The sequence below is a fragment of the Uloborus diversus genome, chromosome 3, assembly GCF_026930045.1.
Source record: "Uloborus diversus isolate 005 chromosome 3, Udiv.v.3.1, whole genome shotgun sequence".
Taxonomy (NCBI): domain Eukaryota; kingdom Metazoa; phylum Arthropoda; class Arachnida; order Araneae; family Uloboridae; genus Uloborus; species Uloborus diversus.
Window position 1 is genome coordinate 170,968,402 of NC_072733.1, and position 26,721 is coordinate 170,995,122.

A 26,721-nucleotide genomic window follows, 5' to 3' on the forward strand; every position below is an offset into this window, starting at 1 on the left:
ACCTAGAATGCATTACGCGACGCGAAACAAGTTCGTCTACTTGCTGGGTATAGCCGCTAAGGATGCTGGGTAAAAACCGCTTTCTCTGGTACAATGGATAACCTCTTTTTTCATGTGAACGGGGAATTTTTCAACCGTTTTTTTCCGAGCTGGAGCGGTTATTTATCAGGTAGAAAAGTGTGCTGTGAACGTGGCTTGGAGTCTTCTCTCACTTATTGTTTTCCTAAAATAATATCTCATTCACTGTCTTATATCAAGTATTGCGCTTTAGCTAGAATACGGGACTTAGCCGTCCCATATGAAAGTTCCCCGAGACAGTTTCTCCAGATACTAGTTGCAACGAGATGAAGCAAAGTTTCCTCGATAACATTTCGTTCAAGAGGCAAAGTTGAGAAGATCCCTAGACACTCAGTGTTTATAATACATACCACTTTCCTTCTTCATGCTACATTTTTGAGACAGAAAGACTTTAACTGTGATTCAGTTCAGGAGACTACTTTCGACAAAAAAATGGAGTTCTTTTAATAATTTTAGCCATTTTTTTAAATAATTTTTTAGGGGGGAAAAGAGTTATACTATTCAGTAAATTTTACACTAACACGAGAATCACAAAAAAAGAAAGAAAAGAAATTTAATTGGATGAAAATTTTGCCGTCTCATCAGTTGTTGAGTGTGGTAGTCATTTTAACGGACGAGTTTAAACTTAACTTCAGGTTGCATATGGAATATTTACGTGCAACAGGAAATATATAACGTTGTTGAGCACAAATAAACAGATTACAGAATGCACTATGTCTTAATTTACACGTGTGTTCATTATTTCATTCAACTACACCGATGAGCCAAAACATTATGACCACCCAGTCAATGACGCGTTGTGCCACCTTTGGCCTGCAAAACAGCTGCGACTCGCCTTTTCATGGATGCCACAAGCTCTTTGTAGACTTCTGGAGGAAGATTGTACCAAATGTTAATACTGCGGTCACGCAAAGTTGAGATATCTTGACATGGTGGTGTTTCAGCTCTGAGTGCCATTCCATGAAACCCCAAATCTGCTCTATAGGATTTAAATCCGGTGAATTTGGTGGCCAGGGCATTAATTGGAATTCTTCATCATGCTGCAGGAACCACGCCAGCACAATTTTAGCCTTATAACGGGGGGCATTGTCCTGCTGGAAAATGCCATTTCCAGTAGGGAAGACCGACGCCATGTACGGGTGCACCTGATCGGCAACGATGTTCAAATAATCCACAGCCTTCATGGTATGTTCTACAACAACTAAGGGTCCCAGAGCCTGCCAGGAAAAAGTCTCCCAAATCATAATACCGCCACCACGAGCCTGTTTACGACCAACGGTACAAGACGGGAGCAACTGTTCACCTGTAAGACCGCGAACCCTGACACGACCATCCACGAGATGAACAAGAAATCGCGATTCGTCGGGCCAGACAACTCTCTTCCAGTCATCTAAGGACCAGTCTCTGTGTTCCCGGGCCCACTGTAGGCGTAGTTGGCGATGATGATTGGTCAATAGAGGCACACAAGTGGGACATCTGCTGCGCAGTCCCATATCCAAGTGTCCGCTGAACTGTGTGTTAGGAAATACTTCTACTCGCACCTGCATTGTATTGAGCTGTTAGTTGATTAGTCTGCCTCCGATTTTGCTTTACCAAGCGGCCTAGTCTCCGACGTCCCTTATCTTTGATGACGCGTGGCCGTCCTTTACGCCTACTGTTGGTTTCACCGTCTTTTTTCCACTTCGCATAAGTACTAACAACCGACAGATCTTGAACAACATACCAGTCTTGCAGTTTCTGAGATACTCGTTTCGAGACTTCGGGCCATCACAATCTGCCCTTATCAAATTCGCTAAGATCGTTACCCTTTCCCATAACTTGCAAAAGAAAGTGCTCGAATGAAGCCTTACCCTCTCCAGCTCCAGTTATAAACCAATCCTGCCTCATCATGTAGTCTCCACGTCATCCAGACGAGTTGTTTGAAAAAGTTAGGGGTGGTCATAATGTTTTGGCTCTTCAGTGTATATACTTATAACTTGTCATTAATGTGATAAAATTTAGAATAATCGAGAAATCGTAATTTTCTTTATTTCTTTTTGATATGGACATAAGTAATACTAGTTCTACAGGGTGTTTCTGAACTCTTGGGCAAAACTTAAAGGGGGGTTAGTACATATCACAACAAACAATATAACGTCAAAAATAAGGATGCCAAATATCTTCTGAAGGAGACAGGCGCCATTAAAATTTAGGGTACAAAATTTCAAATGGTCATAAAAAACAGAAAAATTGGTCGATTCGTTTGCTATTTTCGCTAAAAGTATTCTTTTCGCCCAAGAGTTCAGAAACACCCTGTATAGTCTTCACAACGCTTGTTTTTTGATGATGTTCATTTAAATTTGTAAATACCGTTATAATTTTTGTGGTGATCTGGAGAAAGACTTTAAAAAAAAATTAAATATTGTCTTGAAAACGATATGAGCACGAAGTTCTGGTTTAATAGAGTCAATTGGGGTAAGTGTGACGGACTCCTTTTGAGAACAGTTCGTTTTCCAAACCTTATACAAAAGGTTTGAAACAAAAACAATTAAACTTAGTGTCTTATTTTATATTGGACATTATTAATGAACAAAAGTTCATCATTATTTTCTAAAATAATGATTTAAATGTTCTTAACGATTACATTAAAAAAAAAAAAAAAATCAGATGGGCGCCCCATTTATCCTATAATAAGAGGTGAGTGGGTCAAACCCCTTTTATTTAAATTAAATCAGGCTTATCTAAAGAAGGGGTAAGGAGGTTTTGCTCGATAAGGTATATAAATTTTTAGTATGAATTATTTTTTCTAAACTCATCTATTTACGAGACATTTACTGTCTTTTAAATCTGTTTGACAGAACATTTTAAAACAAAAAACAAAACAATTACATCTGTGAAATTTATTGACAGTCTATAGGTACATATTTTACTTGTAACATACAAAAGTGTGTTGAAAAATGTAATACAGTTGATTAAGGTCAATTTCTGTAAATTAGCCAAAACTATAAGTTGGAAAAGAAATTGGACACACTAAATGACTCCGTCTGTTTAAAGTGTGCTAGGGAAGAGCTATCATCATACTCGACTTCATCCTCAGGAATTCCAACATCATCTATACCAGGCCAATAAAAAGTCACCACTTCTATTCGTTCTTGCAAATTCAGCAGTTTTTTAAAAATTTCTATCATCAACTTCCAACATCAGACCTACATAATGCATTATGGTTTACTTTGATGTAAGTTTCACTAATACATAATCACCAGCTTTTGTAGCTGAACTATCAATTCCTACTAGGTCATCATAGTTTTCTTGTATTTCACCAATACAAATATTTCATCAGAGTTGTTTTTGATTTTAAAATCCTCACTATTATAGGGGGACACACTTACCCCATAGTGGGGGGACCTACTTTCCCCTTATACGGAAAATTTAAGGAATAAGTGGGACCCCTTTTCTTAAACACTTATTAATAATATTTTGCACAAATACTCTTGTTGCAGTATGAACTTTAAATTATTCCATTCATGAAAAATTAATGATTGTAAAAAATAATAAAAACTAACCTGAAAACACTTTTTTTGAAAAAAGTTGCTTGAACTTGCAAATTTTTTTTTTCTTTTTCAGAATTTTCTTTCATTAAGTGTTATGACCTAGAAAAAATTCCACGACACCCAAATATATGCAAAACCAATCACTGTGATGAGATTTAACATGATCAGTGTAAAAAAGTTTGAAAACTTGATCCATACTTCAGTTTTAGGGGGATGACCCACTTGCTCCATTCATTCCTACATTTAATCAACTGACACATTTATCAGCAATTCAAATAGGCATACGTGTCAGGTGAAATTTTACAGGAACAAGGCTTAATTCGCGGTTTTAAATTATAATTTACCTTCTTCACAACTATTAAAAGACTCTTCGTATGCCTTTCAATCTACATAATGCCAAGGAAAATACTGCTTCAATTTTACCCATTGTCTAAAATATCCATATGTCCCGAACAGGTTAGAATTTAGTCACGTTTTCTACTTGAAGAAAATTCAGATTCATACCTTGAATATTGTATGTAAATTATAATTGTTAATCAAGGTTGAACATTAAGTTTCAAAGCATGCGATGGAAAATACTCACTGAACAAATGACCGGGAAGTGATCATCACTGGCTAAAGTTCCATGATCCATTCCCAGTAAAATAACAGCGATGTACACCAACACACATCCCACAACGACGAAATTATTCAAATTCGGACTGGAAAGCTTAATGAACCTGTCAGAATAAAATTTAGAATGTTACATATTAATTCTTCAGGTGTCTGAGACAAAATTTACCTTTCAAATTGCTTGTAACGTTCAAAATAATAGACTCTTCATATGCAATCAAATAGTAACTTTCGTAGTATGTATTTTGTTTTTCATCTTTAGAATGCATTTCAATTGCGTTCCAGTTTTTATAGCATTGGTATAAGTCTAATATTTTTTTTTTCTAAGTAAAAATACTCAAGTTTTATTCTTTTATTTCTAAGCTTTAAAAAGCTGTCTTTTAGGCTAAAAGACTTTCTGTTTGAAGAGGCTCCACGATAAAAGCTATTGTAAAAAGAATATTGGTGATTTTGCTGAATAATTCAGTAACAACATTTGAGCTAGTTTAGACGAAAGAAAAAGAGGTTTTTAAAAAAGTTACATGTATCTGAAAAAATATATTCGAAATAACATTTTTAGTTTTTCTCGCTATTGTCTGTGAATACGATATTCTGGGACAGATGTAACTATCGTTTAAAATGAAAATTCATATTGTAACGATTTTAGAGTAGTAATGTGTGTCAAAATTTTAGAAAGAAGTACTTCATTAGAAATTAGAGAAACGTTTTGATCTTAGGAAGGAAAAATAAAATTTTTTTTAGTGAATCTTATAATTAAAATATAGTTGGCTAATACTTTTCAAAGCATCTGTACAAGATTTTTAAAGGTCATGCTTCTTAAATACTACTGGGATGGTTTTGGAGAAAGGTGGCAGAAGTCGTTGAAAAAGCTTTTAAAAATGAATTATTTTTTTATTTCTAAGCGAGAAAGGTTTATATATAACTGTTAATCATCTTATCTTGGATTCGGCGTTCTGTGTTACCAAGTATAATGTGTAACAATTTTGTTTCAAAGGGGTTCAGTTTTGAGAAATGCTTTGAATTTTGCCTATAAAATTTTTTGAACTCTTCAAAGAGAGTTTTAAAAATAATGAAATAAAAAAGAAATCTTTACCTTCAAGTATTTATAGTTAAAAGCCCTTTCTGACACTGTTTATTTGAAACAAATCCTCTTATTTCAAATGGGATGAATGATAATATTTTTTTCAGAGATCCTGTTATTCTTTTGACCAACTCAAATTTGACACACACACACACATATTATATATATATATATATATATATATATATATATATATATATATATATATATATATAATATATCTGATATCCGCGACAATAATTGCACATTTCAAAAAATTGAAAGAAAAAAACACGATAGTTATTGGTTTAAAACTTTAACGTACTGTTCTTTTTTGCCACGGTATTTGCAAAGTTTATAATGTCTGGTGGGGTAAAGTAGTGATAAAATCGTAGATTTTCAACTTAGGTGGACAGTAAATACAATACATTCTTTACACACTTCAACTTTTTTTGTTGTTATTTTACATTGCATTATTAAAGAATACGTTACATTGAATTTTAGGAAAAAAAATATTGATTTGGTCAGCTTTATAACACCTTCTTTTCCCTATGTATTTATGACCACTTTACTCCATGGGGTGGAATAAAGTGGTCATAGTTAAAAATAGATGCAAAACCGTTATAAATAACTCTAATATTTGTACATTTAAATACTTTTATAGTTACAAGTATATGCACAAATATATGTGTGATTGATGAAAGTTTATCAATAGTCCCGTTATTGCAACAGAGAGTGATTTGTGATTGCGACGCATGTATTACAGCTGCAGGCTGCATATTTCATCAATCGCTTTAAAACTTTCTTAAGATCTAAAATATTGTGTAAAATCGTCTTTGTGTTATAAATTTGTGTCCTGTTTTGCATCCATCAGTATCTGACTTTGTGTGCATGTAGCGCGACAGCATTGTGACTGTGACCATATGTTCCTTATATGATTCTTGCTTCTTATCCTCCCCTCTAACACCTTTTAATAATTTGCTCAAGAGTTTAAACTCACCCTGTATACTTGTATATCATATGCTTGTATGTAAGTATCTACTCGAGTACATACGTGTATATACGTGTCTACCTGAGTATATAAGTGTTCGTATATATACGAGTATAAGCGAGCATATACGTGCATAGTCGAATGTATATCTGTATACATAAAAAATACTTGCAGATACCCATATAAGTATTTATTGGTGCATTTATGTGAATACGTCTATATACGTGCCTACACGAGTATATATGCGTATATATACGCATATACCCGTATATTTAGCCCCGTTTACTGTAAAAACAATACACATTAAGTGAAATTAATATTTAATTTATATATGCCCTATACTTAAAGATTAAGTGACATTAGAACAACAATATTCGTTAAGCCTAATATTATGACCACTTTACAACGTATTACTTAAATTGTTCTAAAAAATTATCCAAAATAGATTCAGCTAACTGCTAGGGAGTAAGTGTTCTTGAGACATCTAGGAAGAGCGTCCTGTGCAGTCAATCTGTTCATAATCCTAACAAACAAAATTTCTCAAGGAAGTTAAAAGTGGTGTTTAGATTTTAAAATTTTTCATATTCAGACAAAATGATTTTTTTTTTACGAAGTAAAATTTTGCCAGTTGTAAAATTTTGCATTCAGAATGTAGTTTCTAACTGCCCTACTCTAAAATAAAATTTTCATTCATTCGAACATTTGTTTCCAAACTATAGCCATTTATTTGATCACTTTACCCCATTGACCACTTTCCCCCACCAGACTCTATAGTTGGTGCGTGGTGGCGTGTAAATAATGTAACCAATAACGGCACATTATTAAAACTTCACAATTCAAATGAAGTTTTTGCAAATTTGAACTTCACACTATTAATATAGTTAACAAAACCAAGCATACAAAATATCATAATTATTTTTTGTATAGTTTAGTTTTTGAGAATAATTCAGAGCGTAAAACTTGGGTTTTCTCCAATGCTGTATTTTTGAGACATGCCACTATTGTGATCGATATGTCCAGGCGAAGATTTGTTAGAGAAAGCTTGCTTAAGTGGGGTTGAATTTGCGACTAAGAGGATGCTACTATGACATGTGAACATTTTTGGTATTGCCCCACTTTTGTGCTTGCTACAGGGAGGGGGGGGGGAGGATCGTGTGTCGGATACTCAACCGTTTCTTGCCTTGTAACAAGCACAAAATTTAGGGGTGTCACCTAGGGGGAGGGTCGGGTTCACGGTGCAGACTGTGGCATTAAAATTTTTATGGGTGGGGGGTGTTTTTCCTTCCTTTAAGGGGACTTCCGATCTGGGGAGGGGGGCTGCGCCCTTACTTTTAAGGGGGTGGGCTCCCCTGCAAAAATTGAGGGAGACATTTAAAGCAATCAAAGAAGTTCACGTGTAGCAATTTCACCCTAGTCACTTACGAGTTATTCTTTTCAATTATTTCTCTCAAAAGTTCCTAGGTGACACAGATGGACAAACAAACAATCTCAAAGTTTTTTTCTTGTTGAAATATTCATTGAATTAATTTATTTTTGAATTGCATTTCAATCGATGTATCTGGGGGGGGAGACAAATTCTTCTATCACTCTTTCATTTATTTTATCGTAATATTTATTTTGTTCTTTGCTTTTTGTTTTAAGAGAAATAAGACAAAATATAGAAGACAGTTGTACAGCTCAGTTGCAACTATTGGTTAAAATGTAACTTTCTTCTACTGTTATGTGATTATCAGAGAGCAGAGAAAATATTAACTTTTTGCGCACAGTTTAGAATTTAAGAAGTACTTACTTAACTTTGCGGTAGTAAAGATTGAATGACAAGAAGATGAGAGCTAAAAGTACTCCAAGAACAGCTAATGCCGTAACACATATAAACACTCGTCGATCAAGAACTGCTATTCTTCTGATTATGACACGACTAGAAATAGGAGGATTGCCACCTGTAATGAGATTTAAAAGTAAAAAAAAACTACTCTCTACTACTTTTTCCGTTAAATATTATTGTTATTAAAACTACGTGATAAGAAAACAAGTTTCCATTTCACTTTTCAATGCAAATAGTAAATCCTTTAACTTAAGTTTAAAAGGGTTTTGACACATGTTTTATGTTAACTCTTCTCGTTAATTTAATTCCAGTGCTAACATTATTGTGTGTGAATGCAAATGTTTCTGCCTGGAATTCAGAAAACTACTTGGTTATGTATTAATTTTAAGCAAAAGTTAATAAAATGCAAAAATTGAAAATAATTACATGCACATGTTTTGAGCTACGAGGAACTGGTTTGGCAGTGAAGAATACGTATAAATCTACTTCGACTAACCAGATACTAAAGAAAACTTTAAAACAATGAGCGAAAATATTTAGAATACTTACTAAATGAATAATTTAGTTTAGTAGTAGCATCATTAGTAGTCACACAACGAAAATTACAAATTCGTAAAAAAAAATAAATATAGTATACTTTTGAAGTATAAAACCGAGTTTTAGGTAATTAAGAAAGTCAGTTGTTCCATTAAAAAAACTCTGATTTAGATGCATACGTTATATTCTTATACATACATTTTAAGATCTTTGAAATTCATATGAGGCTGTGTGAAGCAAATTGATGTAAGTGGCAAAATTAAAATTTGGAGATAACCAGTACAAATGGTAGGTGAACCTCTCCTCTGTCTTGGGGCAAGAGATAGTACTAGTAGCCCTGGTAGGTGCTGCTATACAGCATGAGTTAAAAAATATTTTCAATGAAAGCCTACCTAGGACGTTATCTTTAAACGCGTTTTACTCAAAACTTGAAAATGTCCACACATATCCCTTTGCTTTTCACTGCCTCATATGATTCACGAGTGAGCAATGTAGCGCCAAGAAACAAGAGCTCTTTAACTAATGCAACCAGAGGCACCTCGAACATAAATTTTTGGGAGAGTGGAAATTCCCAATTTGCCGAACGGAACTCCAAATTTTGCCGAATGATGAAGCACGGGTATGTACACATAAGTATATCTAATGAAAACGAGCGTTCGGGCATTTCAAAATTGTAATTATGTCTTGAAATTCACCAAATAAGGACATTGTTGGGAGGTCATAGTGACTTCCCATCAGGACGCTCCCATACACAACGAATGAGTATAGTATTTTCGAAGTGAGAAAACCCCCCTCAGATTTATTGCTTTACTTTGAACATTTTTATAAGCATTTTTCTCAAAGCAGGGTCTAATTTTATTCCTCCCCCCAAAAAATGGTATATATATATATTAGGGTGGTCCTTATTTTTGAAGTTGCAAATATTTTACGCGACGCCCCCTCAATTTGTTCCACTGTACAAGTTTATGATCCTTGAAAAATTTTAAGTCAATCCATGAATATTAACACGTGCCCCTAGGGCCCCCTTTTTTGAGTTTCGGAGAAAAAAATGCGGATTTTCTCATTTTTTTGTAAAAACATTCTAACGTTTTGTATTTAAAGTAATTTTGAACCTCAATAGATGCTGCTACTTCCAGACCGACCATTCTCTCACTTTGATTCTGTAAAATTTTACATGTTACAGAGGGTACATGTACACCAACGGCCTTGGTTCAAACATACCGCTGTTCTGCGATCATTCTAAACCAAGCGGCAGGGGAACATTTCTTTTCACCAAGATGGACACTAGGGATTCTAAAGGCCATTAATGAATGATCTTTGACATCAGCAAATTGCTTCCACCAGTCTTTGGGGGCGTTGATTTACAAAATTTCCTCTCTATGTAATAGGTGTGGCAAATAGGGTCGCAAGGTTTCAATGCTATAAATATAAGTAATGGCAATTATATTTTAATTGGCGGTCTTTAGTTATAAATATGCTTGAATGCTTAGTTAGATTTTAATTTTTAAAATATAAATTTCGAAAAATCCTTGATTGCTCTATCATAAATATATATACTGTATTTTCCATACCTAAAATATAAATTAAAAAAAATTTCAGATCGAAATAATGTAAAAATCTATATAGTAATCTATACTTTAAATTAATTTTCTTCTATTTCAATACATAGTCCTTTATTATCATCTAATTCTTCTTGCGATTCACAAGATTTAGAAACGAAATGGGTCTCTATCCTAACCTATTGAACCTTTTTTTTTTTTTACATCTGATCTACCACAACGCAAAAAAGCTTGACAACTATTCATATCTGCTCGCCTTTCATCACTGTTAGACAAATGCCATCTTAGGGATAAAGATGCTGTTCATTTATTAACAGTCTATGTAGATGCAGTAAATTTAAGTCCAAATGACCTTGTGATCTATCGTATATACCTTTTGAGAGCAGAAGAAAATCTTCGAGAGGTAAAATTAAATTTCATGAATTTAAATTAAGATTTTGTAGTTATTCCCTGGTATACAAAGCTACTTCCATACGTAACTGGAAAAAGAACGCCGATAGGCCGTTATAGCGTCAGGTCCTAATGTTGTACAGCTGCTCAGAATTCCTGAAATATCTTCAGGTACTGAACTTGAAATTTCTTCAGTTGTATATGATATCTTAGATGATTGCTCTTTATTATACTAACTGTTCAAGCTGTAGTGTTTGATACAACTGCTTGCAATACCGGTCGTATAAATTGCGCATGCATTTTTTAGAGCAAAAACAGAACGGTAATATATTACATTTGGATTGCTATTGTCATGCATTTGAAATCGTACTGCAGAGTGTGTGTTTAAAAAATTTCTTGCCTTTCTTAGTTCTAGAGCTGATATTTCATTATTTAAGTGCATCAAAATTTTGTGGAAAGATCTCCATCATTCAGAATTTTTAATATTTCAAAGAAGTGCACCTATCACTTAAATTCTAAAAGACGAAAGTGCTGACACATTTACGTTCGTACAAAGCGGAATTGAGAAAGATCTTTCCCTTTAAGGTTACAGAGAATTCTCATAACTTGAAATAATATTTCGTGGTGAAGTCCCTCCTAGAGGGATGTGTTTTCTGCAACCTGGAGCTTATCTCTGAGCCAGATAGGCGAAAAAAAGAATTTATTGTTTTAAAATTCATATATATATATATATATATATATATATATATATATATATATATATATATATATATATATATATATATATATATATATATATATATATATATATATAGGAAACAATTTAAATTAACCTTAGATGAAGAGAAAGAGAGAAAGCCCTTAAGAGCCATTATTTTGAAGATCAGACAAGGTGTGGCAGTGACCATTTTTTTATTTTTCTAATTTTTTTATACGTCAAAGTAGGTTATGAGAAGTGAACATTCTGAAATTTTTAGCCTCCCAAGAACTTGTTTTCGCTCGTTAAAAATTTCCAAAGTTTGAGGTTTTGCAGCGCTTTTTTAGAAAAATACTAAAAGTCGCATTTGAGTGCGCATTAGCTCTTTACAGAAACACCACCCCACGGTTATGTTTATATTTATTGGTTGTACTGTATCTAGTGATGATGACTTCATAGTTATTTTGGTTGGGGGTTGTTGCTTTCTTCAGATTAGGGGTCGCAAAGTATGGATTTTATCCGTTTTCGCGCAAGTTTAACCTGCGTTATTTCCCCCCAAAAAGTCACCCCCGAAAAAAATGCGACATATACTGAAAGTTTATACTATGAAGAGAGTAAATTGCACAAAATTTGTATGAGGTTTAATTTTTTTAGGAGAAAAATGCCCTGATATTTTTCAAATTTTCAAAAATTGTGCTTTTTTGATCGCAATTAACTCAAAACAGCATCACTAGGAAAAAAAACCCTTTTATATATTATGGTACCTGACTATGTGTAAAACATCATGATAAAGAAAACAGCATGGGATCTCTTCTTGTTTTCTAGAAAATAATTTTTTTGTAGCTCATTTTATGCGTTTTCTCGTGCGGAAAACGTGTGTCCAATATGCAGATTAGATCTGCAAAAACTTAAAGTATGTAGTAGGAATGTATATATGTGTGAATAGAGAAAGAGAAAAAGATTAGCAATACTTTATTTTTCTGATTTTTACAAATTGATGGTATTTAATTGCAGGTAAATCAGAAAACGATAAATCGATATATATATATATATATATATATATATATATATATATATATATATATATATATATATATATATATATATATATATATATTGATTTATCGTATCAATCCCAAAATAATTCTTTTTTATTTATGTCCATAGCAGTGGAAGAAATTTCATGAATAATATCTGCTTCACTTTCCTCTAAATGTCTATTTTCTATGTCATCTTCAAATACCTGTTCAGAGTTCTGTTTCTTATGTTCTTGGTCAGGCATCTACCACTCAACAATGAGAAACAAAGAAGAAAACATTTTGTCAATCTCATGTGAGGGGTGGGCTCTCCCAGCTCGTAAAAGTACACGATTTTCAATGAAACAAAGAGAGTTTAAGAAAAGTTCGTTTATGGTGAGAAAACCTGGAGAAATCAGACGTCCGACTAAGTAGAACATGCAATGAGAACAGAGATGATTGGAGACATAAAAATATTCCAACCGAACAATATCTGACAAAAGGTCAAGTTCAAGCTGCTAATAGCAGATATACAAAGCAAAAAAAAAAAAAAAGCAAATAATACTGATTTATCAAGAACCGACAGCCTTTTAGAGGTATTTGAAGATAACATAAAAAATAGACATTTAGAGGAAAGTGAAGCAGATATTGTTCATGAAATTTCTTCCATTGCTATGGACATAATAAATAAATATGAAAGAATTATTTTGGGATTGATACGATAAATCAATATATATATATATATATATATATATATATATATATATATATATATATATATATATATATATATATATATATATATATATATATATATATATATATATATATATATATATATATATATATATATATATATATATATATATATATATATATATATATACATGATATCTATTTATCGTTTTCTGATTTATCTGCAATTAAAATACCATCAATTTGTAAAAATCAGAAAATAAAAGTAGTGCTAGTCTTTTTCTCTTTCTTTAGACATACATATATACATTCTTACTACATCCTTTATGTTTTAGCAGATCTAATCTGCATACTGGACATACGTTTTACGCACGAGAAAACGCATAAAATGAGCTACAAAAAAAATATTTTCTAGAAAACCAGAAGAGATCCCATGCTGTTTTCTTTTTCATGATGTTTTACACATAGCCAGGTACCATAATATATAAAAGGTTTTTTTTTTTTCCTAGTGATGCTCTTTTGAGTTAATTGCGATCAAAAACGCACAATTTTTGAAAATTTGAAAAATATCAGGGCATTTTTCTCCTAAAAAAAATTAAACCTCAAACAAATTTTGTGCTATTTACTCTCTTCATAGTATAAACTTTCAGTATATGTCACATTTTTTTTTCGGGGGGTGGCTTTTTGGGGGGAAATAACGCAGGTTGAACTTGCGCGAAAACGGATAAAATCCATACTTTGCGACCCCTAATCTGAAGAAAGCAACAACCCCCAACCAAAATAACTATGAAGTCATCATCACTGGATACAGTACAACCAATAAATATAAACATAACCGTGGGGTGGTGTTTCTGTAAAGAGCTAAAGCGCACTCAAATGCGACTTTTAGAATTTTTCTAAATAAGCGCTGCAAAACCTCAAACTTTGGAAATTTTTAACGAGCGAAAAAAATTTTTTGGGAGGCTAAAAATTTCAGAATGTTCACTTCTCATGACCTACTTTGTCATATAAAAAAATTAGGAAAATCAAAAATGGTCACTGCCAAAATTTCCGTTTTTTGTCTGAATTTCAAAATAATGGCTCTTAAATGCTGTTTTACAGAGCTGTTTTACAGTTAAATGCTGTATGATGAAGATATGGGTTTTTCGCAGAAACCCAATCGAGGTTCATTTAAATATATAATGTGTCTAAAAAACTAGGAGCGTACAAAATGACGACAAGCATGCAGCTGAAGCAGCGATTGAAAAACTCATAAATCACTTGTGGTATTTAGGGGATAAACTAGTAGCTTTGTCCGTATTGGATGAAGGAATTAACTTTGAAGATAGGAAAAGACTAGCCTAAAAATGCTTGTGATAAGAAAGATGTGTCTGATAACTGTATAAAAAATTTCAGATAACAGTAGATGATTTGGAATACTTTCTTAGTGAAGACCTTCCTCTTTATAGAATCAATTACAAAAGTCAATAAAACAGTTTGATAAGTTACAAATGCTAAAAGATTTTTCCCTATTTGATCCCGATTCGTGTAAAGAAGGAAGCTATTTAAAGGGAAGAGAGATCGTTAAAATGCTGAAAGTTGTTAATGATACAACTGAAAGAGGAACAGAATTAATCGAAGAATTTCTCAACCAATTTACCAAATATGAGTCACAAAAGCAATTTATTTTACAGACAGTCCAAGACTATCGGAAAAATATACACTATCGAGATACACTGAGTACGATTAAGGAAAGCTTCTAAAGCATTATTTCATTCGTATTCAACGAAAATCTTTAGATGATATTAACTATAAAGTAATTAAAAAGATCAATTTTAACACTACCTCACTTTAAAAATAGTTTGCAAACCTGAGAGAAACGATGTACTGGATCTGAAATAAAAACTGGAAGATTTGTCAGAAAATTATCAAAAGTGTTAAAGTTCAACGTCCTAGGGGCAGGTGTTATTATTGACCGATCGAGTTCAAATTTTGCACACGTTACTTTTTATTACAGTGTCACAAAACTAGGGGGCGTCACTCGTTGAATTCCGAAATTTTTTTTCCCCATATAAATAAGGACCACCCTAATATATATATATATAATCTAAATCCACCTATTTTATCTCAATATCATTTTATCGTTGATCCCTCTTTCAGAGCTACTCGTATGATCTGCATACATCATTTCCGCTTTCTATTTCCAGATGATGATAATAAAGAAATATATGCAAAGTAGAAGAAGCGAGCATATTTGATATCATAAAGTAGTGAAATACACAGAATTCGAGAAACTTTCCCATTTAAGATATCTTCGCAACATTTACTGAAATTTTCTATACCACCCACAGCTTCTCAAAATTGATTTCTCACCGAAGCGCAAATTTTATCTACAGAGCAGGTTTGAAAATACCTGCTTTATATGTGAAAAGGCCTTCAAATTTAATCAGACAGCTAAATAAATTATCTTTTAACAATGCGATAAAAATTCATATCAGGAAAATGGATTTATTGAATTTTATTACTTTTTAACAACAGGTTTCGATTTAATACAGCAAAATAATAGCATGTCATTTTTAACGGATGTAACTTTGCAAATATCTTCATAAATATTAGCAAAGCTTCAGAAATATAAATGAGATGTAATGTTATGAGTTTTTTAGTTAAAACAAGCGCGGTTGCCGAACCTTGAAATCACTTTGATTAGTTATTTTTCCTGAAATCCCAACAAAATAATACAGAGGATGGCCAAATTATTAAACTCAAACAAGCTTTTTGTATTTTTATTGTTGTTACATAGTTTTATTATTTGAACATATTTTAAAGTATATTTAAAAGTTTAAAGTTTATTCGGGCAACACTTTTTTTTATTACTATTTTAGATGCGTCAGACGTCAATGTCCATTAAAATTTTAAGTAACAAGCTTTTTCTTGTGAGTGATTTTTGGAAGAAAAAAAAGAAAAAAAAAAGATTTTATATATAATTCTAGATAACTCAAGTAGCCATATCATGCATTGAAAGCATGCCGCGTCGCATCCAAGCCGTGTTACAGCAAAAGGCGGAGTTACTAAATAAAAATATTTATTTTATTACTTATTAATATTATCAATCAGAAGATACTTTACGTTTAATATGTTTAATTCATATTTTAAATAAACTTTAAAAATGTGTTCAAATAATAAAACTATGTAACAACAATAAAAAACAATAAAAATACGAAAAAGTTTGCTTGAGTATTATAATTTGGCCGCCTTCTGTGATCATGCATTGATGTTTTATAAAAATGCTTAGTGACGCTGTAGAACATAGAACAAACCAATAAAACATTTCTTTGATGAGTCTCTTTTTCAGTATTATTTAAAATCCAGGGATTAAAATGTAAGAAAAATATGCACTGTTTCAATTTGCAGTTCTCATCTTAAGCTCTGAATCGCAATTGAAATCTCGAGCTCAAATTTGACTAAAGGATGGTGAAGATTTTAAAATGTACTGGAGATTAACTAAATGACTACATCATATACAATATATATTGATTCACAAATGTGGTGGTAGCCGAACGGTAAGTTTGTGGTATGCTTCAGTAGCATGCGTTGGAACTCATGGTAGGCCTCCCAAGAGTCCTTTTTTAAAATGGACAATGCTCGGTCGCACACAGCAAGGGTCTCAAAGAACTTCCTCTTCCACATTATCTCCTTCTCTGGCCGGTCTGATCCCCTGTTTTGTCACAGATTTAGCATACCTGGGATCCCTTCAAACGATAAGTTGAAAAGTTTACAAGTTTGATCGAATTAGTGGCACGTTTATAGTACCTTTGGCACGAGATGACGAAGGTCATCGTACGAGATTGTGTGTGGCAATAATAGTTTGTATCGCCTCATACATTCACGCTAGATGTGGCTCAACAGAGTCCTAAATTCTCCTTGCATTTGGGATGTTTTCAGTAATAAATAGTCAATTTGGCTTCAATTTTGAAATCATTTTTCTAATAGTAATATTGTCCTTACGTACCTTAACTTTAGTTTTATTCTGACAATTTCTTCTTGGTGCGTCGATTTTTTGGGTGGAAGACGGTCCCCGTGTGATATCTGTCTGAGGGGTGACACCCAAAGTGGAATTACACGTTTTTGAAAAATATCAATACTTTGATTCAGAAAATCTTTAATATTTTAAATTATATTTACTCTATCAAACGCAGTTGCATCACCACGGTGGGGGGGGGGGGCATTTATGCTGAGAGACACCCTCTGTAGGGGGGGGGGGCTCATACCAAACTGGATTTATGCGTGAATGAAAAAAATGGATACTTTAGTTTTGAAATTTTCTTCCCAACATTTTAAATTAGATATATTTTTATCTTTGAAACGCATTATTACGGGGTGAGCACATCCTTTTGGAGGGTGACAGCCAAGATGCATTTAAGGATATTAAAGCTAATCTAAAATGCATTTCTAAGACTATAAATTTTTAAAAAATTCGGGGGAGAGACCCCGAATTTGTCCTTTCCACACACCCTATCATGGAGTGAATATCATGCTCAGGATTAGGTTCATGTTGTAAATACTTAGACCTAGTAATGACTTCCTAAAAAGTAAAAGAACCACCAACTTCATACACCCCCCTAACTTTTTTGACCCCGTGACGGCACTGCACATATGCGTTACGGCTACGTATATAAAAAGCGTTCACAGTTTGTACTTGTCTTTTGTACATTAGCCAACTTTAAAAATTTCGTTATTACACAATTATAGTTGTTTCTGAAGATTATATGATTTTCATATTTCAATAGAACATTAAAACCTTTTTTTGCGTTTCTAAGAGAGGGGGGGGGGGGACACCACAAATTACCGTCCCAGGTACCACCCATGTTAGGTACGCCACTGACATACTATAACCTGCTAGTACTTGGAATGAGGTAAATAGTTTTATGATGATTTTTGATCTTTCTTAGGGATTGAAAAATTTACAAGAACAAGCTGTGCTAAATTTATAGTTTGTTGTGTGTCATCATTTTGTATTTGTATAAAAATCGTAAATTGATAGGATTATAGAGGAGAAGGACGCATTAAATAACCAAACATCTTTTGATAAAAAACAAATTCGTATTGTTTTGTAATAGTGTAGGATGAGCTGTACAAAGTAATAGTGTATTTTGAATCTAATGAGTGTAAAGCAGTGATTCTCAACCTGTGGGGCACGCCCCCTAGGGGTGGGGCGCGAAAATATCCAAGAGAAAATATTAGTTAAAAGAATTAACTGACGGAAAAAAAAAGCTCACATACCAATAGAAAAGAAAATGCATTTCAATATATTTAATAATTATCTCATTAAAGTAAACAACTTCTGAATCAAAACTTACCTAATAAAAACGTACCAAATTAAGAAAGAAATTTCGTAATTATTAGTGACTTCCTAGGGCCTGTCTTGAAGAACAAAGTTTTTCGAAAGAAATCTTAAAATAAAAAATAACCACTCTCAGTTCTGTTTCTATATTTAGCCGAGATCTATATTTTGTCTTCAAAGAAGACACATCAGAAAATCCAGTTTCATAAAGGTAGGATCTTGAAAATGGCAAAAGAATGAAAAATGCCCTTGTTTTTAGTGCGGAGAAAGAATCCTCATCTACTCCTGACCAAAATTCAAATAGTGATTTATTATTAAATTGTCTTTTGGTTTCGCCACTTGTCGTAAAGTCTATGAATTTTTCTTCTTCTCAATTGAGGGTCCTTCCTGAATTACATGAAATGCATCTCTAACCCACTCGTAACTTGCTATCAGTTTGTCCTCAGCAAGAAAACAATTTTAAATTTTTTGCCAGCATGACTAAATGATTTTCAATGGTTACAAAAACAACTTTTACATGTTCTCCTTCAGCTTTGTAAGTTTTAGTACTGTTTTAGAGGTTTATAATCAACCTCATCTAGGGCCTAGATTGCTTCCAATTTACTTCATTCAGTTCTTTAATTTCCCATGTTCTAATAAGACTATGCTCAAAATAAAGTTATGCGTAGTAATATTAAGTTTGTTTACGAAATTATCCATATTTTTATTTAATAACCTGCTCAGATACCCCAACTAGCTTGTTTCAAATTTTGACTGTGCCCTCGTATTGACGGGGGGGGGGAGGACACGTGAGCTCCCGTCAGAGTTCAAAGGGGGGCGCAGAGCCTAAAATGCTGAGAACCCTTAGTGTAAAGCAATGCATGCGATTTTTGTTGTGTGTGGTACATTCATAACCTCTGCTAAACTCTCATATTTTTATTGTATATTTAGAATGTTGGATGCGGCTGTGACACAAGTGTTATTTGTTTTTTTTTTTCTTTTGCTTTCAGATGACCGAAATGCTTTAAGCAAATGGAAAGAGAGCAGTGTGACACAATAAAATATGAAGAGACCTAGAAGTTTTCTTTCCAACGGAGCTTTGTAGGAGCTACTAACCATTCCCTGACTTAACACATTCCCCAGAGGCTGGCGGGAAATTTTAGGCATTTTTTTTCTTTTATTTAAGCCTGATTGCTAAGCTTCCGTCACTTGACACAGCTTTTATTTTCGAGGTAGACCGTGCAACGCCGGGTAATGCAGCTAGTATTAGAATAATTATAAACAATGCTGTTAGGTAAATGTCGTATAAGTCAAAAAAATGCTTTTAAAATTTAATAGATATAAGATTATTAATTTTAACTAAAATCTCTATTGTGTAATTAATAATGAAGTTCTTTAATTGGGATACGTAATCTCCGTAGCTAAATCTTCTGTTCTTTAACTACAAACATAAATATGCCGCTAAAAATAATTACGTAATGAATCAATACTTTCCTTTCCGATTTATTAACTCTTAAAGCAAATGAATTGTTTATTGATTGAAAAATTCAATGAAAGGGGTACAACAAAGCATGGCGGGGAAGGGGGGAAAAACGATAATAATGCATAGGTAATTCAGTTGTACTACAAATGGTTCTCTATGACCCTGAAATGACTTGCCCAAATTATTAAATGTTAGAAAACATCTTTTAAACGAAGTTCCGGTTAAAAGAGTTTTAGACAATTGTCATTCTGATGTACATAGACAAATGTTCCCTACTATAAAATGCATTTCTTACAGCAAACTGGCATACTAACAAACTATTAACGATCAAATGAAAATTATCCCATCTGTACCCAGTATGAAAGTTAAATTCATAAGATATGAAGGACTACGGGGAAGAACGATCAAAGTCCATTTTTCTAAAAAACTCTGGTTAACGTATGGGAACACGTAGATTATTACAGACAGTATTCAAGAGAAATATTATTCAGGAAAGAATCATCATAGTGAGTGAGTTTTAACAGGGAAGAATGAGGCTAACTTGGAAACGATTCGAGATTTCAAGCTCAGAAACGTAATGAGGGAAATTCGAGCATGGTGGACTATGATCATTCTTCCCCGTGGCCCTTCATACGTTTTGTAAGTAATTTTCATTAAATGTGTCCAGGGGCCGTGGTAGTCCGATCGGTAGAGTGTCGGAATCGGGGCCGAAGGGTCCTGAGTTCGAACCTCGATGGTCGAAGACCCACCGTCGTCATTAAAGGGGACTGAGCGACGTTAAATATGCTCGTGGTCTCAATGTCCTCCAAGTGAAACGATACCTCTGGGGGTGCTAGCACCAGGTAGCTATTAGCTCCTGGTCTAGTTCTACATTCTCATTAACTGTTCGATCCGGTGATGGTGCTGCCATCTATCGGTATAAAAAATAGTGGAGGCAAGGCACTTAGTATGCAGTCCTCGACATAAATACAGTTGTAGTCAGTTGCGACTCGAAATCGAAATGTGTCCATCTCCTTAAATGAAATATTCAAACACAAAATATTAACACGAGCTTCTTTTCTTTTATTTCAATTCGTGAAACTTGAGACCAATTTATGGTCCACCTGACGATTGGTAGCGTTTGTTTACAAGCGAATCTACTTCAAAACCAATGTTAATTTGCTAAAATCAAGAATATTGAAGAAAAAAGTTTTTTTTGTGAAACATTGATGTTTGTTTGCAATTTTTCAAGCAACGTGTGTATAAAATAATCGATTTTTGTAGTTCGTTGAACGCCGATAATAATGAGCTGGACTATAGTGCAGTGCTAAGCGCAAAAATCGTATCAGCATCAGAGCTCAAAACGATACTTTTTCAGAATGTCTTAAAAATTGTTTCTCATTTTCAAATGACCATGAAACACGTGCTTATCACGGCAGTATAGGTGTTATACGTTTGAAAAATATAGCAATATGTACGACGCAGTTCTATGGTGCGTAAATAAAATCGCATGCAATTCAATTTCAGCGATGGTTAGGAAATTACTCTAATGCACTTTATGAAATATCTCTGGAAATATTTCTATATCAGAAAATTTATTTCATAATTACGGTAGTGACATTATTTATTGTGGAAAAACTTGAAATCCTATAGTTTGCTTGCGTTTATTTAATGCTCCAACTCTATGGTTCATGTCCCTCTCCTGAGACTAGGCATTTGGGAATAGATAAGGAGAGCAAATGATCAAGCAGATTAATATTCAAGCTTCGTCTCATTAATATTTGCATCGTCCTGCTCTATTTCCTGAGTCAACAGCAATTTATTATTAAACAGGAATTTGAGTAATGTAGTTTATGAATATTTCTCATTTCTAAGGGCTTTGAGCTGAATAAGACGTGGAAAAACAATGTATTCCGGTTACGCATTTACAAATCATTTGAATCTTACCTCAGCTACAAAAAAACCACAATGCATAAGTTTTCAGGGTTGTAAGAATACTCAACAAATATTCAGAGTAACACGCTCATATATGTTACTACATATGCAATCAATCATGCTACAAACTTGACGCCGAACTGCTTTGATAGTGAGATTATTTTATAAACTGAATGTAATTTCTCTAATGCTATGCTTAAAATGAGTTGAAATTACTCGTCCATCAGTACAAGACTAAACAATATAAATAAACCATAGATGGAAACGCTTTTGTGTGCTCTAGCATACAGTCTAGCCCGCTTATTGAAATATCGGATAAAAAATATCCTGCTTAATATAATAAAATTTCAGTCCACTACACCGTTGATGCGCGTTATTTTTACCCCGGATAATAGAATATCCCGCTTATTACAATACTTTTTCGTGATGAATTGCCAAAGCGGGGGTCGACTGTACTTGTATTTAGGCACTTGATATTCCACCAGTGTACAATTACTATTTTAAATATACACTGCTCGACATAGAAAATGCAACACCAAGAAGGAGTGCTCAGAAAGTGATGAAATTTGGAAAAAAGACAGAGGCAGCAAGGAATAATAAATGGTCTTAGTTTCAAAATGATAGGCAGAATACAGAGCGAGAACGGCGTCGGCTCAGTAGGATGTAGGACCACCGCGGACAGCGATACACGAAGAAACACGTCTAGGCATAGAATCAATAAGGGTGCGGATGGTGTCCAGAGGGATGGCTCTCCATTCCCTTTCAACCATTTGCCACAGTTCGTCTTCTGAACGAGGCAGGGACAGAGTCTGCAAACGGCGTCCAATCACATCCCACACATGTTCGCTTGGTGACAGGTCAGGAGAGCATGGTGGCCAGGGAAGCATCTGTGTGCCTTGGAGATCATGTTGGCCAATGCGAGGACCGTGTGGTCGGGCGTTATCCTGCTGAAAAAAGGTAGCCCTTGAAGGTAAGGGATTGCCACAGGCCGCAGCACATTATCTAAATATCGTTGGGTCATCATAGTGCCCTGAATACGAACTAGAGGTGATATGGAATTGTATGCAATTGCGCCCCAAACCATTATGCCACGTTGTCGTGCGGTGGGACGTTCCACAGTTACTGCCGGATTAGATTTGTCTCCACTTTGACGCCACACACGTATGCGGCGACTATCACCGGATAAACACAAGCGGGATTCATCTGAGAACACGACATTTCCCCATTCTGTCATCCACGTCGCTCTAGTCCGGCACCATACTAAACGTTGCTGTCTATGTTGTGGGGTCAATGGCAGTCTTCTTAGCTGACGCCGTGATTGCAGACTACGTGCGACCAAACGACGGAAAATGGTTCTGGTTGACACGGGAACATTAAGGGTATCTTGCACATGCTGCAGAATCGAGGAACAAGTGACTTGTGGGTCTGCTACAACTTGTGTGTGGATGCGTCGATCCACGCGTTCTGACGTCACTCTGGCTGCCCCTGCATCCCTCAATCTTGCCACATTTCGTTGTTCCAACCATCTTCGGCACAGCCGATGCACCGTGCTCGCATCCATGTGGGTATGAGCTACGATTTGACGTACGGACTAACTTCCCCTTCTTAGTCCGATCACCATACCCCTCGTAAAATCGTCTATCTGCTGGAAGTGTCTTCGTTGACGGCGGCCTGGTATTTCCTCGTGTTACGCGTATCCTCCAACACAAAAACAAAATTTCTTCGATTATTCTCCAGTCAGAAATAACGACACGAATATTACCCATTCTGCAAGTTCCTTCCCTTATATCTTACTTCACGTGCGTCGGAGAGCTGCGTATTTCACATCATTTACATAACTCGGTGATGTACGTCTACTCTAACATTTGCATAAATTTCTGAACACTCTTTGTTGGTGTTGCATTTTCAATGTCGAGCAGTGTATGTAAAATTTGCAAAATAACTTTTTCATAAAAGATGCGCTTTTAAGTCATTACCGGTTTTATCTGGATGCAGTTACTGTTTTCTGCGCATTTTTTTCTATTTTCAACTCACAATGAGTTAATATTGTTCACAAAATGGAATTTGTTCGCTGGAAATTTTTGAAAGTCTCTGTTCTATATTCACTTCTCGATAACACGTATGCTTGCTTGACATGTTTTTTATGACTATGTGTCGATTCAATAAAAAAATATCAGCCGTTTTCGTAACAAACTGATTAAATATGAAATTGTTGAGACGTCAATAAGAAAAATGGTCTATTTTATGCAGTTTTCATTACAGCATCCATTCACCTTTTTTTAAAAAATTTTTAAACTAAAGTAAGATTTGGAAAATATTACAATGATATGGAAAAAAAGAAGACATTTTTATAGTTCATATGTTTGAAAAAATCTTTTTCTGAGCAAAGTGATTTCAGATGAAACAACTTAATAAATATTTTTTCATGGTATTAAAACTTCGAAAAAAGAACTCTGACAGTAATGTTGCTAAAATGATATTTCTTTAACAATTTCAAAAAAATTTCTCATTTATTGCTGCAAAATATTCTGACGGAAGTTAAAACAACGATGGATCACTGGGACTAAGGACTAACGAGTCATTTATTATTGTCTAGCGATAAGAATCTTTATTACTTTACTATTAAGAACACTAGCTGACCCTATCAAAGCATTCGCGCTTGAATATAAAAACTGATTTTTTATAATACAAATGTTTAAAAAAGTCAAAATGTGAGATGTTTGCTTATGTTTCGCCGATGGAGGTGAAAATAAAAAGATGTCTTATTTTTGTGGTTATATGAAGTATTTAAGGTAGCACCTAAAAGAAAAAAAACTTTGAGAAATATACTGCGATTTATCATGCTTAAAATGAAAGTTTTCTTTTCTGATTTTAATGCAACAGCACTACTGTAGTTAAAAATCCTGAAATGAGTTTAGATTATATATTCTTGGAAATTTTGATTAAAGTTAACCTGAGGGATAAAAGTTATTTGAAAATGACAAATCTCATGATTGAACGATCTTCCTGTTTTCAGCACTACTCTCTATCCAACCGAGCTACACGGCTTCACTCGTAAGATATTATACATAATAAACATACATTATACATTAAAGCACTCCGTATTAAAGAATGAATGAACCGATTTTTTCCAAAAACCACCACACTGAGAGATTTTTGTAATATTTTCTCCGAAAGCGTTGAAAAAAAATCTTTAAAGTGATGTTTTGCTTATGAAATTTGATAGATTATTCATGAAGTTATGGCGTTGTCACAAAAAGCACCTTTGAGAAAAAATATATATTATTTCCTAGGATGGCTATTCAATATCAATGTCTTGTCAAATATTTTGCAACAAGCTTTATTTAATAGAAGTGTACTAATGAGACGTATGAGTTATGTATCACTTTAAATATTTCAATCCTTCTATTCCCTCCGCCACGGGATAATTAATTCTTTTACTTTACCGACGAATATGCCTTAGCTTCTGCCATGTTTACTTTAGAAGCCATCCTGGTAAACCAGGTAGGTGCCAATTCTGTTCCTATAAACAAGTATCTGAACGTTCCTGATTTATTCCAGAAACATGGTTGGCTTTTATTTAGAAGGTTTCTGAGTTCTTCAGAAGGATTCCGGGTTAATTTCAGAAGAGGTATTAACTTTTCGCTGGAAACTTTCCTGTTTTTCCAGATATGTTATTTTTAGAAATGTGGAACACTAGCTGAACGATATTTTCCAGAAACGTTCCGGAATGGTTTTAATATTAGTCCGACTCGTGCCCATAGTTCAATATACGATTTTTATATTTTAAGGTTTTCCCACATCGAAACGCTTCTAATTCTTGTAGACTTTAATTAAAAAATGACTAACTTTTGAAGCAAATTGATTCCATTTTAGTCCTGGATCTCAACATTTTTCTAAATTTAGTAGATGAATAATTTCTATAAATGTATCTTCTTATGTCACGAGAAAACTCAATCCTTTGAAACTATTACATAATAGTATGGTACATACCTTGCCATTGAAATCCACTGCAACTCAAGCAATGCTCATCTAATTCAGCTGCTTCTGGCTCATAAACAGCAGCTAATTTCAATAGATTACCTAAAATATATTAGGCTGGTTTCAAAACCAAAAGATAAAGAGGCATTGGTTACGAACAATTTATCAGGACAAACGGCAAAAATAATGCCAAGACAACAACAAATATTTTTAGATGTGATGAAAGTTTTCAAAACATCCTAAGTGATAGGAATTAGTACATTAAAATTCGGATAGGTTTCGATTTAAATTGAATTTGCTGTTAAATTTTAAAAATTATACTGGAAATAGTTAACATTATTCTGTTGCAATTAAGAAATTTTTCTATTGATCGACACAACTGTTTAGTTAAAGTGTTCATTTCTATTATAACTATTTTAAATGATATAAAATTTAATTAAACAATTTCAACATACCGAATTGTAATGCGTCATTTTTCCTTTTGTCGAAATTCTTATAGTTCTAATATTTGTTCACAACATATTAACGTTAGTTACTTATTAATTAACAAAATTAATCTATAAAATAGATTTTGTGCAGGCATAAGTACCAAAGAAGGAGTATATTGAATCAAAGTCAAAACAATATCTTTTGGTTATTTTTGCATTTTTTCAAAATAGTTTGAAAGCTTTAGATCTTAATTTTAACTTATTATAATTAGAAATCCAACAGTTTAAAACTAATCAAGCCGTTAACAGCTCACCAATCAAATGGTGTAATAATAGGTCTCAGATCGCGGTAATCTTTTGAGAAAACGAAAAGCTCCACAGTAAACTATTCTAGTAACAAGTAATTTTTATTGTTTAGTTCCAAAAAACACTCGAAAACCAAACAGAATTTAAAGAGAAATGAGTTTACCAATCTCTCAAACTTTGGACATTTGTTTTTCAAAAAAGGTTCCAGTATTTAACGTTTTCCATTAACTTACCTTGTTTCTGATGGAAAGCAGTGATTCCCACTCGATCCGATTTATGGAATGATACAGGACCCTGAAAACCAAATGAGGAAAGGCGT

At 33.7% G+C, this 26,721-nt stretch overlaps 1 protein-coding gene across 1 annotated transcript in view; it reads right to left on the bottom strand.

Annotated features, from left to right (window-relative positions):
- The window catches only part of LOC129219050 (gamma-aminobutyric acid type B receptor subunit 2-like), a 156,802-nt gene that overhangs the window by 36,228 nt on the left and 93,853 nt on the right, over positions 1-26,721 (bottom strand). Inside the window, exons 9-12 of the mRNA XM_054853370.1 lie at positions 26,636-26,696; positions 25,681-25,770; positions 8,061-8,211; positions 4,192-4,327 (exon numbers count right to left, since the gene is read on the bottom strand). Coding sequence (XP_054709345.1) covers positions 4,192-4,327; positions 8,061-8,211; positions 25,681-25,770; positions 26,636-26,696 — 438 coding nt within the window. The remainder of the gene's footprint in view (positions 1-4,191; positions 4,328-8,060; positions 8,212-25,680; positions 25,771-26,635; positions 26,697-26,721) is intronic.